Here is a 16,947-nt window from a genome sequence, read left to right as displayed (position 1 = left end):
CATTATTATTGTCATTCACATAATCATTACGCTCGTTCAACATTCGCGAACATTTATTTACTTTACATACCTAGAAAGCTACTTTAATATCACTGTCGTTATTACAAAATCATTTTTAGCAAAGATTAAAATATTCATTCAATATGGTTTTTCGACACAACCCAGCCATATCATCCGTTCGTGCTTTATTGGCGGAACCCAAATTATCAGAGATAATTATCCATCTTACATTCGCCTCTTCGTCCATTTCGAGGGCAATTTGTACTCTAAGGAAGACAATAAACCAGAAGAAGCTCTCTAATGCAACGTTTCAGCAATCTGTATCCAACAGTCTTAAGATAGTGCCAAGAAACCACAAACTTCATCCTTGGAAATTCATCAATATTGAGCTAAATTTTGAAGGGGCAGAATATATACCATTAATTGACGAAACATTGAAGGATATTTTGGGAGATTTTGCCTGTAACTTGGGGCATTTCGAAGGTTGTCCTGTTTCCGTGGGTACGTCCCGGTTCCTACCAGATAGTGGCTCTTATGTTCGTGGATTGGTGAATGTAAGTGTTTTTTGGTCCAGATTTTGTCTCAGCTGAAGTGAAATTTGATGAATGTCCCATTACTTAGCTTAAGATGCTCACTGATACTGTATCGATAGCACGATGAACTACTCCACTACACTCCTCGCCCTCGTATATTCAATGGATATTCAGCTCGACAATTAAGCCCTACAGAAACCTCAAATGCGAATTCAACTTCCTGTAGCAAAGCTGATGCAACAATTGCGCAATATACTTTAATTGGACTTCGATTAAGTGGTATTAAGCTACGTGGAGATCGTCATGAACCCTCAACATCTGCGCAAGAATCCAGTTCGGATTCGACATCAAAGGATAGCTCTGGAAAAAACCCCCATGTGAAGACAGCCCTCTCCGAACTATCCGAAGAGCTCAATAAGCAATCTCAACAACAAATGCAGCAATCACTGATACCTCAGAGCATGGGAGCTACTGCTAAAGGACAGCCAACAACTGATGACCGAACGATGCAGTGTCACCAAATGAAGAAGATGCAGATGCTGGCCAATGCCAAGCATTCAAACTATCAAATACCTACACACATGCCAACCACTATGAAAGATGATCCTATAGAAGCCATTAACTCCTCTAATGGTTCGGATGAAGGTGGAGTTTCCATACATATAAAACCAACCCCGGATTGCTTTGAGGTGGTGAAAGACTGGGTAGAACAAGTTGAAACGGAACGACAAGATACCAAGAAAAAGTCATGTTCATACCCTCTGCAAAATGAAAGCTCTGGTACGATTCTTGAATGGCCATGGGTTCAAACCGAGCTACATGGAGCTTTGCAACGGCTTGCTGTTGCGGAAAGCCCTACCTTAGAAGTGGAATCCAGGTCGGACAGTGAAGGAGTGACTTTTTCCATTCCAGACAGTACTCCATCCAGGGCAAGCCCGGATCAGTCAGCTTCAACCGGCCTCGGGAGCGTCACAAGTTTCGAGACCTTTTACAATGCTCCGTTCGCAGCAGATGTTGAAGAACCAACTTCAATTATCTCAGAATGCCTTCCTCATCTTCGTGGAGGAGATAATTCAAACAGAAACCGTTTCAAACAATACTTTGAGAGAATCTCCGAGAGAATCTCCCGCTACAACTTTCAGAATGATATAGATCTTGGTTATGGTGGTTCTAACTGGGCTGCGAAACCGTTTCTTGAGTATGATCCGACGGAGGACTTGAGGTACTCGAGTGGTATCTGTCGAATTGATACAAAATGCAACACTCGAAGTAACAATCCTTCTGTCGAATCTATCATCAAGCTCGATCCTGAAAAGTCAACCCAAGGCCATCGTCTTGACAAATTGAGCGCCGAATCTAAATCAGAATATCATCACGACTCCACGCAGAAGCCCAACAACAGCAGTGATTCTACACATTCATACACTGACCTTGAAATAGGTGATCAGCAATTGAGAGTAGGGACCAGAAGTACGGTTGAGAGACTTTCGATTAACAGTCCATCAAAATCATCAAATGCTACTCATATACGCAATATATTGCGTGCTATAGTTGGAATTCCTCTGAAGTCTATCAAAGATAGGCTTTGCGATAAATATAAGAAAACACTCCGAAACAAAGAGGTTGAAGATAGTGATGAGTACGAAGGCAGCAAAGGAATTAGCGATGGATTAAAGAGACTACTAGAAACTATGGAAGAAAGGGAAAACAAGAGTGAGGAGAAATCTTTGGACGACAAAATTGAGAAATATGAGCGGTACCCCGCACTTGTTAGAACGAACGAAGGTCCGTACTTGAAAAATGCGTACCAGTATCTATGGCCGGAGTTTAATAGCTATCTCAAACTTGCGTCAAAGACAAAAGGGTTGGGACCGGATCCAACTGTTATTGAAGGACTACTTTCTAAAGACTACACCGAGGATCACTCCAGCAGTCATGTCAAAGTATCGAAACCGACAGGTACTCGTGAGATGGGATCTGAAGATAAAATCCAAAAGAAAGAGAACAGACTCAATGCAGAGACAAGCTACCAGCTGATCACCAATTTTATGCTAAAAGCAAAGCTTGCCATGGGAATAACTCAAAGGAGAATGAATCTGGCAAGAATTGCTCAAAGTCAATTATTTCGTGGTTCATCGCCTAACCCCAAGACCTACGGCCCTACAATGATTTACTTGACGAATAAGACTCAACTACGAGGAGGGAGTGGGAATGATAACGAGAATAGATTTTTTACAAGAAACAGACTGAGGTTTGCGCGATTATTAAAAAACCGCCCAGAAAGTGAAGATGCAATAGCGAGACCTGCTCCACCGGCAACGAGAAATGTCATGCCTGGCACTGGAGACGGACTGCAAAGACATCATCGAGATGACAGTGGTGTTTCAGGGATGGGGGATGGGCAAAATCGAGATAAAGATGAATCTGTAGAAGATGAATCTGTAGGAAACGAAACTGTCGGAAACGAAACTATAGAAAATGAAAGTCCTCGACGAGTCGTCAACCTTTCAGAAGAAGGAGCCGAAACCATTGAAACAGTTACAGAGGTCGATTCGGATACTTCAGAGGAGAGAGAAAATGCAGCAAATGTTGAAGACACTCAGTCTCCAAAGCCTTCAGAGCCTGAGCGGGCCTCAAGACAACGACCTGAAGAACAACAGGAAGAGAATGAGACGGAAAATAGGACGCAACGGCGTTTCAGAAATGAGATTTTAAATATCTTATGGAAATATCTTGCTCTCAAGGAGGAAATCTGGTTTAAGCGCAACGCTATCATACATGGTACCCCTAGTTCCAAGCACAGCTTCGAAGCACATCTTACCGCCGAAAATGTAAACGATATCCGCCAATATGTACAGAACGGTTTGGAAATGGTAGGTATGAGCAACGAACCGCGCGATACCGTTGCTTGCCCCAACTTGGTTACACGCGCGAACAATCACTTATTAAGGGCACGCCGCGTGCGGGAAATCTTTGATACTTGGTATATAAGAGAAGGTCAACAGAAGAGACAGGATGTTTCTTCCTCTAACGCGCGTGAAAGATCCTCAGATACTGGCGAGACCAGTTCAGTTACGGCAGGGGGCGCAGGAATCTTGGATAATTGGCCTTTCGCAGCGGCTCCGAGCGAGAATTTTAGGCGTGGTAGAAATGCTAGCGAGACGGGTGCGGATATCCCGAGAACTTCTTCTGATACTCAATTATTTCGTAGAAGGTCTTCACTCATCTTGGCTCCGCTTCCGGATTTGTTCCCAGCGCCTCAACCTGGTCAAATATTTAGGGGTGAAACGCGTGGGGAATCTTCGAGGAGTGGCGTCGGTGGAAATGCGGGTAGTATCGCTGAGAAGATAGACGTGTTGAGGGTGAAGAATAACATTGCTTCCAAAGCTTCTCAATGCGAGTCCAGTGTTAAAACCACTGATGATAACGGAACTACGCAAAGCGGCATGCCTAACTGTCGAGAGCAAAATGAGGATTATGTATATCAAGAGCCTATTCCAACAGAAATCATGCAGAGACTTGGAGACTTGGGAGCGTCGCGTGTGGAAGCTGTTAATCTTCTCAACGCTACTGCGGGTAATGTTGATCGTGCGGCTGCAGTGCTGCAAGATGAAAATCCGCTCGAACAGGAAGATATGAGGAATATGCTTGTGGATCCGGAGAATGATCTGCATCAGGTTGTGGTGGTGACGGGTGTTCCGCCCCGGAGAGCCTTTTTGGCTCTGCTTGTTAGTGAGAGCGATGTTGGTGGGGCGATTGATCTTTTAACGGGTGATGCTATTGGTGCGACGATGAATGATGAGACGCCAGTTGATGAGGTTATTAGTGAAGAAGATAGTGGGAATGCATCGAGTGGGAATGAGTTGGAGAAAGATGTGGGAGGGGAGGAGCCTGAGAAGAGTAGTAGTGAGGAGTCGGACGTGGAAGTTGCGGAAATAATCGAGGGATTCGAGCCTCTTGCTAGCGAGACGGAAGATCATGAGAGGGGAGATGAGCTCAGGGAGGACAATAGTGAAGGAGTGAATCTTGATGCTGCTGAATCAGATGAGGAATACCAGTCCCTTATTGGCCAGGCAGAAAACGATGATGAGGATGATGTACACGATGAAGAAGATAATATGGTTAACAATGGCCATGCTGATACAGATGACAATGAAGATAACAGAGTAGACGAGGCTCCCACTATTGAGCTGGAGATGGTATTTACTTCTCGTAAAGGAAAAGAAAGAGCAGAGGGGTATAATCTCTAATAATTGGGCAGATTTTTCTTCAGGGCTGGGTTTGGCGAATAGCTGTATGTCTTTATTTCTTGTTTTTTGAGAAGAGATCAGCGGATTGTATGTAAATAGCGGGGTTTGGGGATAATTGGAACAGTTTAAGCGTATGATAGATATTTTTCTAACGGTTGATTGTGCAAATATAATATGATTGATTTTGTTCCAATTTTATAATGAAATGGTATGATTGTCAAGTTCACTGCTGATCGTGTAGTAGAGCAGTCTCATTGCTTTTATTGCATATACCTCTTTTCCGCTTTGAAGCTCTGTCTACATCTGAGTGGACTGTGGAGAGGGAGAGAGGGTGGAGTGGTAAAGGTGGAAGCGATAGCTTTTGATTCATTTTTGATTTGTTCATACGAGACTTAGGAAAGTGAGCTTCACTCTTGAAACAGGCATTACATCATAAGAGTGACAAAGCGATTGAAATGAATATCGGACCAGTCTAATATACGACCGACAGCACTATATCACCAAATCTCTTTACTCTGCCTCGGCTCTCCTCCTCACTTCCGCAAAATCACTCAACACCTTATTCAAACCCTCTCTGCGCATGCAATTCTCGAATTTCCAACTACTTGCCAAAGCGTCCAATTGATTTTCATCCAGCCCTCTAAAAAGCTCCGCAAACTCATCCGAGAAAGTCTTCACAGCGTACATTTGAACCACTGCTCTCAGAATTTGTCTTTGAACGCCCCAATTTGTTGGGTATTCATCTTTGGCTTTTGGGGCATTTTCTTCGATCCACTTTACGAGCGGATCTAATGCTTTGTCTAACGATTCGGAAGCGGGGGGTCCCCATAGATCGAGCTGGAGAGCGCGTTTCTTCTCAACGAAGGAGGATATGAGGGAGTTGTATGGGGAGGATGGAGATGTGGTTACCATGCCTTGGAGACCGAGATCTTTGTAGAGCCAGATACTCCAGGGGATTTGGTATTTATCGTAGATTTGTAGTTGGGCGCCCAGGAGAGAGTAGCGCTGGGCGTTTACTTCCGCGGCGTTGGGTTCGAGAGATGGGTCGGCGTAGACGGGACCGAATTCGCCGTTCCAGCTGGGGACGGAGTGGGTATGCATGAATTTGCATTTGCGTAGGAAACTCGATTCGAGTTGGTCGATTTGGGCGGGGGAATTGGTGAAGGGGGTGCCGGTTGGGAAACCCATGGATGAATAGTCGTGTAGCGAGTAGGCGCAGTTGGGAAGAATGGTGTTAAAGTGTTTCCATTCCATGGCGAAGGTATTTCCGTCTAGCCAGAGAATGTGGTTGGGGTCTATTTGGCGAATTTCGGATTCGAAGCGGGTGTAGAATTCTGGGAGACGATGATGTTCGGGATCGCAGGGCTCGTTGATGGGGTTATAGCCTGCTACCCATGGGTTGTCGCGGTAGCGGGCGGCGATTTGCGACCACAGCCATATTGTACGATCTTGGTGATCTTTGTGGTCCCAGAAAGAGGCATAGTTTGATGGATTATCGGAATGCCATTCTGGATTTTGCGAACCAGGGACAGTGTGCATGTCGAGGATTGTGTAGATTTTATGTTTGGCGCACTATTCATGTTAATATCTGTAGACATGGACGTTCGAGATATACTTACAAGATCAACAACACGATCCAGATGTTTGAACCCACTTTCTTTCAAAACTCTAGGATTCATGTCATCTTCAAAGTGACGATAATTGAATGGCAAACGTAGGCAATTCAAACCCAGGCTAGCAAAGAATTTGGCATCTTCTTCCATAAAGAAATACTCTAGGAATTTATCAAAGAAGAACTCGTATTTCTCCTTGCTAAGGACTTTCAACATGGCAGCTCGATGTTGATGTTCTTGAGCTGGAAAGCCGGTGATGAAGTTCTCCATGTTCATCCATCCTCCTAGACCGGCCCCACGAAGGATGACTGATTTACCAGAGTTGTCGACGATCTGGTCGCCTTTTACGCGAAGGATGCCGTTAGACATGTTGTAAACAGGAGAGAAGAAGCTTGGTAACTCGCACGACTATAGGAAAAGTGCCAACAAAAAATTTCCTACTGCAAAAACTTCCACTCATAAGAATAAAGAGAAAGTCCGTACGTCTTGAAGCTCAAAATTATATAGTTATACACTTTATGTAATTGAAGTCAAGATCTTTGCATTTAGGCTGATATTCAAAGTTGTAAATATTACTATTCTTGTATAACCCCACCTTGTGCTCCCCCACGTTTCCTCCATTTTATCCGAACCCAGAGTAGAATTTGATCAACGACATGACTTTTCAAGCGTGCCAATCAGACCACTAGATCTTGAGATTGAAGCACTTGCCAAAAGTAAAGAATTGTTGCTGGATCAAGTGGTGAGTAGGGTGTACATATATATTGATATGTATTTCGGGGTGAACGGTTGGAAGCTCGGGTATACATGGAACACGGAAGGACTTCGGGACGTAATTGATCGATATCTAAAGCTTGCCGAGAGAATGTCAAGCTAATTCCCTGGATTGTAGTTGAGTACCTAGGTAGGTATCTCAATTTATAAGAAACCTGAACTTTTGGCATGATACCATTTCATCCACCTTGGAGATTTGTTCTGGTTATAGAGAAGGTAAACTTGCTCCCAACTATGGGAAGTATATGGTATGGCTTTGTAGAAGATGGGACGAGTTTGTAATATAAAAGGCCAAGCTTTTGACCTGACTACTCTCAATGAATGAATGCTTTTCGAGTAGCAATATATCAGTAACTTTCGCCTAAAGATATAACCATATTCTGAATCCAGTTTGAACAATACGCACCGTATAATATCAGCATGGATATGTGCAATCATTGTTAAAATAGTCTGCCTCCACGGCAGTGGCCCCCAGAGGGCCAGCGGAACGTCATCCCAATCGATTAATGATGACGATAAGCTCTCAAGCTCTCATAGCTCTCTCCATTCGAAAAGATTACTTCCTTGTATATATTATATTCTCTTGTGATCCTTCTCCTCCTCCTCCTCCTTCTTCTTCTCCGAGAATAACCCAAGATCTCTCGAATGCCGACCTCGGTCCACTTTCCACACGTGATATCTCAAAATCATGCGACCTTTCCTATCTAAGTTTAGTTTCAACAATCGGGAACCAGCCGGAAACCTTGGTCAACACAAACAACAGCTTATGCGAAAGTCTTTCTTGTCCCTCATCAAATATTTAATCCACACCAACATTCTTTCTTCCTTTCTCCTTTCCCACCCCCTCATCAAATAATAATATATTTCACATCATGTTCGCCGCAAGAAGAGCATTGACTGGAGCAGTCCAAACCAGAGCTTTCTCTGCTTCTGCTAGAGATGTAAGATAATGTTTTCTCGTCTGATGTTTTTGATTCAACTCATTGGCTTGGCTCCGTCATTTTGTGAATCCCAACTAATTTTATATACAATACAGCTCTCCAAGGTTACCGTCCTCGGTGCTGCTGGAGGAATTGGACAACCATTGTCCCTTCTCCTCAAGTTGAACCCCCGCGTTACCGATTTGGCTTTGTACGATATCCGTGGAGGTCCAGGTTCGTCAAATTCTCTTGAATATACATTGATGAGGAGATGCAGTCAAGAACAAGAGGGGATTGGATGCACAGTTATGCTAATAGGATGTTCAATTGGATAAATAGGTGTCGCAGCTGATATTTCCCACATCAACACCAAGTCCAAGGTTACCGGATATGAGCCAACCCCAACTGGTCTCGCCTCTGCTCTCAAAGATGCCGAAATCGTCTTGATCCCAGCTGGTGTTCCACGTAAACCTGGTATGACTCGTGATGATCTCTTCAACACCAACGCATCCATTGTTCGCGATCTCGCAAAGGCTGCTGCTGAGTCTGCACCAAACGCCAACATTCTCGTTATCTCCAACCCAGTTAACTCAACTGTTCCAATTGTTGCCGAGATCTTCAAGGCCAAGGGAGTTTACAACCCAAAGAGACTTTTCGGTGTTACCACTTTGGATGTTGTTAGAGCTAGCAGATTCGTTAGTGAGATTAAGAAGTCCGACCCAGCCGATGAGAACATTGTTGTTGTTGGTGGACACTCTGGTGTTACCATTGTTCCTCTCTTCTCTCAATCTTCCCACCCAGATCTCGTCGGTAACGAGAACCTCCTCAAGCGTGTTCAATTCGGTGGTGATGAAGTTGTTCAAGCTAAGGACGGTGCTGGATCTGCTACCCTCTCCATGGCTATGGCTGGTGCCCGTATGGCCGAATCTTTGTTGAAGGCTTCTCAAGGAGAGAAGGGTGTTGTTGAGCCAACTTTTGTTGACAGCCCATTGTACAAGGATCAAGGTGTTGATTTCTTCGCTAGCAAGGTTGAGTTGGGACCAGATGGTGTTCAAAAGATCTTGGAAGTTGGAAAGGTTGATGCTGCTGAGGAGAAGTTGTTGGAGGCATGCTTGGCCGATTTGAAGAAGGTTCGTTTTCCTATGATATTGAGGTTTATGTCTATTTTATTTGAATTCAATACTAACATATCTTTCTCACAGAACATCGCAAAGGGTGTTGAATTCGTCGCCAAGAACCCAGGAAACTAAACTCAAAAAATCTCTCAAAATCCCCATGATTAAATAGTCCGAAAATACCCAACTTTCAACAAACCCCAATTCCTGATATGAATTTTACAATGAATCTTTGAGATCCTCAATTCCAATGCAATACTAGCGCTTTCTTTTCGCATGTGTGTACACATATGATGAAATGAAGGAATATAGATAAGATTTCAATCTTTTGATGAATTCGATGGAGATATGTTTGGTCATGATTTTAGCTATTTGATTTCAGGCAATGTATTATGCAAGCGATGTAAAATTATAATGAAATGACTCCTCTATTATTGATATATTTCTGTTGGTTTTTGTATTTGAATGTGAGTTTCCGGTGAAAAGAGACTATGCAATTATGTTCTCTACGATCTCGATCCATCCCATCTCATGAGCCCATCCATCCATCCAGCCGTTCCGAATCCCGCCGTAACCGACTTCTCTTCCATTGTTTCCCTTCCCTCCATCCATCATTGTCAATTCTCCATCCTCCACTATCCATACCCATACCATATCTCTTAGCACCATGGTGGGTAGTGAGTGGGTGGGTGGGGTCAAAGGGGGAGAAACAGCGCGGGAAAGAGGGGCTCGAGGGGGCGAGGGAAATTGATTTTGATTGTGATTGTGATTGTAATTGTGGATGTGGATAGATATTCTTGGTGGGGTGAGCTGAGCTGAGTCTTGAGCTGAGCTGAGGGAAGGGAAGGGAAGGGAAGGAAAGGAAGGGAAGGAAGCGAATGATGGATGATGAAATAAATGATGGATGAAGACGTGGAGATTGAAGATTGGAGCGGAGGAACATGCACAAAATGTTAAAATGTTAAAATATTTAAATCTTGAAAATTCCAAAAAGTATCAGGCGGGGCTCGAGGAGGGAGAAAGATCCTTTCGTTCTATTTATTTATTCACGTGCAAATGCAAATGCAAATCAATTGAATCAATCGAGTCGAATCAATCGCTCTTTATTTATTCCTTCCTTCCTTACTTTCTTACTTCCTTCCCGTCTATCTATTTACCTATCTATCTATCTATCTATCTATCTATCTATCTATCTATCTATCTATCTATCTATCTATCTATCTATCTATCTGCCCATCCCCTCCCCTCTCCCCTCTCCCCTCCAATAATTTCACCCCCCAAACCTCCCCAAAATCCCCCTCTCCTCTCAAAAATCCACCCAAAAACCTCCTAAAAACAAAAAACAAAAAACACTGGAGATGCCCGGGATCGAACCGGGGACCTTTCACAAACACACATGATAGAGATTAACTCGCTAGACCTCATCGCTAGAGCTAAAGAAAACGAGTTAGGAGAATGCGAAGCGAACATAATACCACTATACTACATCCCCTTTTAATGATTGGAGGAGAGGTTGGAGATTGAGAGGATATATACTTTGTGTGCTGTGTGATGTGTGACGTAGAGGATGGGGTGAGTGAGTGGGTTGGGTTGGATGGATTTGGTGGATTTGATGGATTTGATGATTTGATGGGGAGGTGGTGGGGTGGTGGATATGATGGAGATAGGTAAGTAAGTCAGTATAGATGGATAAGACAGAACATTTATAGCAAAGAAAAAGATAAATAAGATTATCAAAATGCATCGCTATTCGTAATTGGCTAAGCACCAGCGCTGCTATGCTATGCTATGTAAGTAAGTAAGTATGTGTGGAAAAAATCTCGCTCATGACACATCTCATCCCATCCCATACCTTCATATCCCTCCCAACCCAAGCTATCCAATATCGACATCCCCATCAAATCATAAAATATGGAATGCTTGTTACCATGTGTAAGCTTCCACATGCATCATTTCCCCATCCCCATTGTTCCTTCACCCGCACACCTCAATTGTTGATAACCGGAAATCCTCTCCAAAAGTTGAATGAAATCAATCCATAAAAAAAGACACCAGAGTAGGAACATTGCCATAACCCAAGATTACGATACGAACTCACTCTCTCCTACCCTCACCATTCCCCAGCCAACCTCTTACCACATAATTAAAGTAAAAGAAATGAAAAAGACAGACCATCAAAAATTTCCTTTTATTTATGCCCAAAGAAATCCCATTGCCTTCCCCCAACCCTCTCTGCTTCTTACCATTGCCAGGAATAGAGATAGAATTTTTTTTAAAAGTATCCTCTCATAGCATCCTCAAATCCTGTTCCACCTTTCAAGTCCCTATCAAAAGCATTCGAGACATCCAAAACACGTTTGATATGTTCCATGGAGAGAGGTTCTTTATTATTGACAGCGAGAGCTTGAGCTGTACGGACTGTATTTTTGATCTAGAAAGTTGTTAGTTATATTCTCGGTGATGGAAAGAAATGTAAAAATGATAAACACACCTGTCGTCCATTCAAATTATTCCTTGCCAACGCATTATAATCTTCTTCCGTAAAAGGCATTGTATCAATACCTTCCAAGACCCTGACTCTCTCAATAAACATTTTGAAAACACTCTTCTTTGCTTTCGGACTCAAATCACCATATCTTAATGCGATATGAATTCTTGATTGAAACGCATCGTCAAATGTTTCAACGCGATTTGTAGTCAAGAAAAGAATACCTTGGAAATATTCCAAAAGTCTCAAGAAGATAGAGACCAAAGCATTACGGTGAATATCTTGAATAGTTCTCTTCTCCAAGAAAACATCAGCTTCATCAAGAAGAAGAACTGCACCCCATGCATGAGCAATATCGAGAATTTTCTGAAGTTCTGCCTCCAAAGTACGTGGATCGGTACCGAGTTCTCCGGCTGAAACCATATATAGAGGACATTTGAGGAGTTCCGAGATACCTTCTGCAGTAAGAGTTTTACCTGTACCAGGTGGGCCATGAAGAACGGCTACAAGTCCTTTACCTTTACCTTGAATAACATCGTCGATACTTTCGGCTGGGTGATATTTGTGAGATTCGACCAAAGCTTTGACAATGGCTTTGGTGTTGTCTTCCAAGACAAGGGAATCATAAGCACCTTCGTTCCAGACAATATCTTTAATTCCTGAAACTGTGAATTCGAGCCAAAGCTTTTCAGCAAAGGCAAATCCGAGAACAACAGGTGAAGAAATTAAGTATTCCTCGTCTGTAAAGACGGGAGGTGCTTTCTTGTCTTCTTCTACCTGTCCTTTTTCATCCTTGTTGTCTTTGTTGTCCTTGTCGACAACTGTACTTGGAACTTCATCCAGTTTTTCAACTAAGACTTCGTTACCGTCCTCATCGACAGGAACCTGAACAAGACGAGGCCTCTCCTTTTCATCAAGAACAACCTTGAACTTCGTTTTGGGTTCATCACTATCATCTCTCTTCTCTAGAGCATGATCTCCTTGACCATCATCAGAACTTTCATCACCACAGCAGCCACAGTCGTCATCCTCACTATCTGAATCGCCGAGAAGATCCGGATCATTAGGTTTGACGGTACTGACGTTGTAATTGGGTAAAATTCGACGATGAATGGCGGGATCGACCATAACTCTACCATCAATATTTACTTTGATAATGGCCTTACGCTTCTTGTAATATGCCATTCCCTTGTGACTTTTATAATGAACGCCTTGTAGAGCCACAAACTTCTTACCTCTCTCGATAAGTTCAGTACGAAGTTTGGCTTCATTCTTGTGGTATTTCAAAGGATAGCAATTAAGACTTGTAATCTTTCTTGCACCCTTGAAAGCCGGAACATCACAATCCATGGTACCTACAATGACGTTAGTAGACTGATTTTGTGAAACATAAGATGTAACATACCCATTCCCCACGTCTTGCCATCATACTCCAAATATTTACCCTCAATATTATACCACGTTCCTTTCATGAAACTGGCAATCTTTTCGGCCAACTCGATTTTGAAAGCTCTTGGCTCGTCTGCTGTCCCATAAGTTGTGGTATAAGCCAAAGTATTTGGTTTATACAAGGCCCAGAGTAAATCAAATGTAATAATTCCATTCTCCAACATAGGATAAAGAGCCTTTTTAGTAGAAGCATAATCCTTGTCGAGATATTTCAAGAGGACTTTGAGATGTTTTCTCTTGGTCTCATTTCTCTTCTTAATCTTTTTTTTACCTTTCTTTTCAGTAACCTTCTTATTTTTCAATTTTTTGCAAGATTGTCGAAGATCCTCAAGGTAGAGGAAGAGAAGATTAGGATCGATGCATGGGGTCTCTTCGACAAAACTAACACCTTTAACACCATCCATGGCTTCAGTCAGAGCTTCTTTCAAAAGTTTGCTCTTGATATCAACGACAGTAGCCTTGAGAATGTTAGCAGACAATCTAGCAATGGATCTCAAAGACATACCTTGTATTTTCCCTCCCAATCAAATGTTCTGCGAACATTGAAAAGATATTGATCATATTCTGAACTCTCTTCATCCTCGGCCGTGTCGGTGAGTTTGTAATTATGGATTGTACTATCCCACAGTTGATCTACTCTCTTGAATTCCAACTTACTTCCCCTCTTCTTCTTGCCCTTGTCCTTCTTACTCTTTACAGCTTCCTTCCTGCCATCCATCAAGAGCTTTCTACGCAAAGCTTGACGTCTTGCATCAGGATGAAGAGGGTTTGCTGGTGGGGGTGGGGGTGGTAAATTCCATATTGTGGCAGGTGGTAATTGTGTACCTGGGTGAGATATCTGAGCTCTTTGGCTTGCTTGGATCTGCATCGCTTGAAGCTGCATCACTTGCGCTAGAATTTGAGCATTGGTAGCTTCGGCGACTTCTTCGGCATCATCGTCGGCATCGGCATCACCAGAATCATTTTCGGCTTCTTCATCTTCATCCTCAGAATCCGAATCGGAAGGTGAATCGGAATCAGAAGTATCCTAGAAAGTTGTTAGCATTAGTGGATTCGAAAATAGACTGGACTGATACCCACATCTTTCTTAGCTCTCTTCTTCGCTTTAGCCTTACGCTTCGCCTTTAACTTTTGTTTAGCCTTGGATTTTGCCTTTCTCTTCTTCTTTTCCTTCTCAGACTCGGTTTCTGAATCAGAATCACTGGAAGAGGACGAGGAATCTGAATCGGAAGACTCATCGTCTTCGCTCTCCGACTCCGACTCTACCAGTTCTTTCTTTTTCTTCCCCTTGGATTTACAATTCTTATCGGCCTTATCTTTCTTGGGTGTCTTGGCTTTGCCGTGCTTATCCGTAGTTTGTCGTGGTTTAGCTTCAATTTGTGTAGCTGATGAACCTTCTCCCACAACCACTGTTATAGGCTCCTCCCTCTCCGTTGCTTGATCACTACCTTTGCTTGAAATTGGAGTATCCATCTTGTTTGGCCAACGCTTGTGCTTTCCTGCCTTTAATAAGGTAGCTGTGGCGAAGGATAGAAATTTGAAAGATTTGAATTATTCTGCAATTGGGAATAATGTGGTGGTGCGGTTGACTGCCTAATATGGGATTGTAAGGTGGCAGGTCGTATTTTTGCAGATGGGCTATCGAATGTTCGCAATCAATTAATGACCTGAGCTGATCCCTCTCGAGTTAGCTTTGATTTTTGACATGGACTCAGCATGGGCGCATGTTGCAAATTCACTAATTGTGGCAAGGGATTTGTTGACGTATATGATGACTACCAAACTAGCTGGAGGGACTTGCAGACGGTGGTAGTAGCCGTATGTTAGAGAAATGAAGTGTAACTCTTGCACGGCTACCAATCACCAGGTGGATTGTTTGCTGACGGGTAGATTGATCATCAGACACTTACCTCGTGAATTATTACTTTGTTTCAGCTGCTGCAGGTCGCCTTGATATCCGCGAATTGGTGACAGGAAGGTTGGAGGTCAAGTCAAATGATGAGTTCTCAATCAAAAGCAATAGCAAAGTGGTGAAGGGAAGTGTCAAGGGAACATGTAAGTAGATAGAATGTAGAATTGGTAGCTGAATGGATGGATGTAGTGAGTGAAGTATGTGAAGTATTGATTGCAATAGATGCGAATCAGTATAGAAGTCCTTTCTCACGTCGGGAATTCCTCTCCTTCAAATAGAAAATGAGCGCAGCTGGGGAAGTGAATCCTTTTCATAAATAGTCAGTAGGTAGCAGGTAGCTAGCTAGTCGTTTCTCCATCGGTGTGACGGTCATGCATGTAATACTGCTGGGTAATAAGCGTACGAAAGAGTGATAAAATGCGTGGTAAGATGGAATGAGTGGCAGTTCAAGCGTTCAAGCGTTCAAATGGTGCATCCATCACCAACCTGAGAAGAGGAGAGTTTTTGCTTTATTTGCCTTTTGAAGCTTGTCGTCGTTGTGACCAAAGACTCCCTAGTGCAATTGAGGTAATATTTATATATCACCTGTCTGGGTATCAGTGAGGATGGATGGTGATTGAATTGATGTGATGTGTATCTCGAAATGTGATTTCATTGATTTTCATTGGGTGATGGTTGATGGTCAACGAATCAAAGAACCCTGTTTCCCTGCATTTGAGGGTGAGAGGAGAGTGAGGAGTGAAGTGATAAGGTTAAAGATCCTTGGGATTCCCCTCCCCATCACCTACAACACGCTTCACAACGAGGCTGAGCGTCGGCAGACAATATAATATGTACGAGAAGGACAAAGTCACCAGAAAGCTCCATGACATTTAAATGCAAAAGAAAGAAGAAGAAAAGAATCAAGGGAATAAAACATTTTTTCTTGGTTCTCTTCATATCCTACTCTTATCTCTATATGTAAATCATATCCACCTCGTCCCTCTTCTCATGTAATATACAATATCTTACAGCAGGTCATTACCTGGGAGACTACTCGATACTATTCCTCTACTCCTACTCAATACACTACCGACGGCTCTTGTGAAGGGGATCGATCGAATGATGACTGGGAATTGATTGCCAGGAATTACAACCATCAATACTATCGGTACTGGTGTTGGTACTGGTACTGGTATTGGTACTGGCATTGATACTGGCATTTGGTACTGGCATTGATACTGGCATTGATACTGGCATTGATACTGGCATTGATACTGGCATTGATACTGGCATTGATACTGGCATTGATACTGGCATTGATACTGGCATTGATACTGGCATTGATACTGGCATTGATACTGGCATTGATACTGGCATTGATACTGGCATTGATACTGGCATTGATACTGGCATTGATACTGGCATTGATACTGGCATTGGTACTGACTGGTATTGGTACTAGATCCGATTAACCACCACCAAAGGCGAAAAGAGAACTATCCCTTACGTAGGGTAATAAATGCTATTGTTGGTGAACCATTCCAAGACCGAAATACATGCTAGCCTTGGTCAGCAGCATCAAGAGGCAGAGTGCATTCAGCTCAACAAGGGCCAAGAGTCAAAACGTTTACAATCGCCTCAAACAGACCCATTGTTTTTTGTTTTTTTTTGATTGACTCATTACTACCAACTATACAATACGTACAGAGAAATTCCAACGGCGAAAGGCAAATCAAGACAAGGCTCTCGACGAAGCAATGGTTATCTGGTAGGCAGAAGAGGGGATTCGAACAGATTTCACCACGGAAAGTATTGGCCGACTTGGGTTGATCAATGGTCATGACAACTCGGCGTGCTGACAAGAGATTATATAACATTGTAATTGTTAACGTAGTTTAACACCGAATAGCC

At 42.9% G+C, this 16,947-nt stretch overlaps 5 protein-coding genes across 5 annotated transcripts; 3 read left to right on the top strand and 2 right to left on the bottom strand.

The window, feature by feature from the left end:
* Positions 1 to 143: 143 nt before the first annotated feature.
* Positions 144 to 4,783, top strand: EAE97_005122 (uncharacterized protein; the record flags this gene model as incomplete). The annotated part of the gene is made up of 2 exons (XM_038875634.1): positions 144 to 554; positions 653 to 4,783. The coding sequence occupies 2 exons, from the start codon at positions 144 to 146 to the stop codon at positions 4,781 to 4,783; spliced, it is 4,542 nt and encodes a 1,513-aa protein (XP_038733991.1).
* Positions 4,784 to 5,293: 510 nt separating this feature from the next.
* EAE97_005121 (uncharacterized protein) lies at positions 5,294 to 6,765 on the bottom strand (the record flags this gene model as incomplete). Its single annotated transcript, XM_038875633.1, has 2 exons — positions 5,294 to 6,355; positions 6,403 to 6,765. The coding sequence occupies 2 exons, from the start codon at positions 6,763 to 6,765 to the stop codon at positions 5,294 to 5,296; spliced, it is 1,425 nt and encodes a 474-aa protein (XP_038733990.1).
* Positions 6,766 to 8,042: 1,277 nt separating this feature from the next.
* EAE97_005120 (uncharacterized protein) lies at positions 8,043 to 9,340 on the top strand (the record flags this gene model as incomplete). The annotated part of the gene is made up of 4 exons (XM_038875632.1): positions 8,043 to 8,111; positions 8,207 to 8,324; positions 8,430 to 9,220; positions 9,293 to 9,340. 4 exons carry the CDS (start codon positions 8,043 to 8,045, stop codon positions 9,338 to 9,340), a joined length of 1,026 nt encoding a protein of 341 aa, XP_038733989.1.
* Positions 9,341 to 11,477: 2,137 nt separating this feature from the next.
* Positions 11,478 to 14,615, bottom strand: EAE97_005119 (uncharacterized protein; the record flags this gene model as incomplete). Its single annotated transcript, XM_038875631.1, has 5 exons — positions 11,478 to 11,636; positions 11,697 to 13,048; positions 13,099 to 13,600; positions 13,648 to 14,169; positions 14,223 to 14,615. The coding sequence occupies 5 exons, from the start codon at positions 14,613 to 14,615 to the stop codon at positions 11,478 to 11,480; spliced, it is 2,928 nt and encodes a 975-aa protein (XP_038733988.1).
* A 1,315-nt stretch (positions 14,616 to 15,930) lies between these two features.
* EAE97_005118 (uncharacterized protein) lies at positions 15,931 to 16,498 on the top strand (the record flags this gene model as incomplete). Its single annotated transcript, XM_038875630.1, has 2 exons — positions 15,931 to 16,014; positions 16,181 to 16,498. 2 exons carry the CDS (start codon positions 15,931 to 15,933, stop codon positions 16,496 to 16,498), a joined length of 402 nt encoding a protein of 133 aa, XP_038733987.1.
* Positions 16,499 to 16,947: the final 449 nt, after the last annotated feature.

The sequence above is a fragment of the Botrytis byssoidea genome (assembly GCF_014898295.1).
Source record: "Botrytis byssoidea strain MUCL 94 chromosome Unknown BBYS_008, whole genome shotgun sequence".
Classification (NCBI taxonomy): Eukaryota; Fungi; Ascomycota; class Leotiomycetes; order Helotiales; family Sclerotiniaceae; genus Botrytis; species Botrytis byssoidea.
The sequence above is the reverse complement of the archived record's forward strand: the minus strand, read 5'-3'. Positions and strand labels throughout refer to the sequence as shown.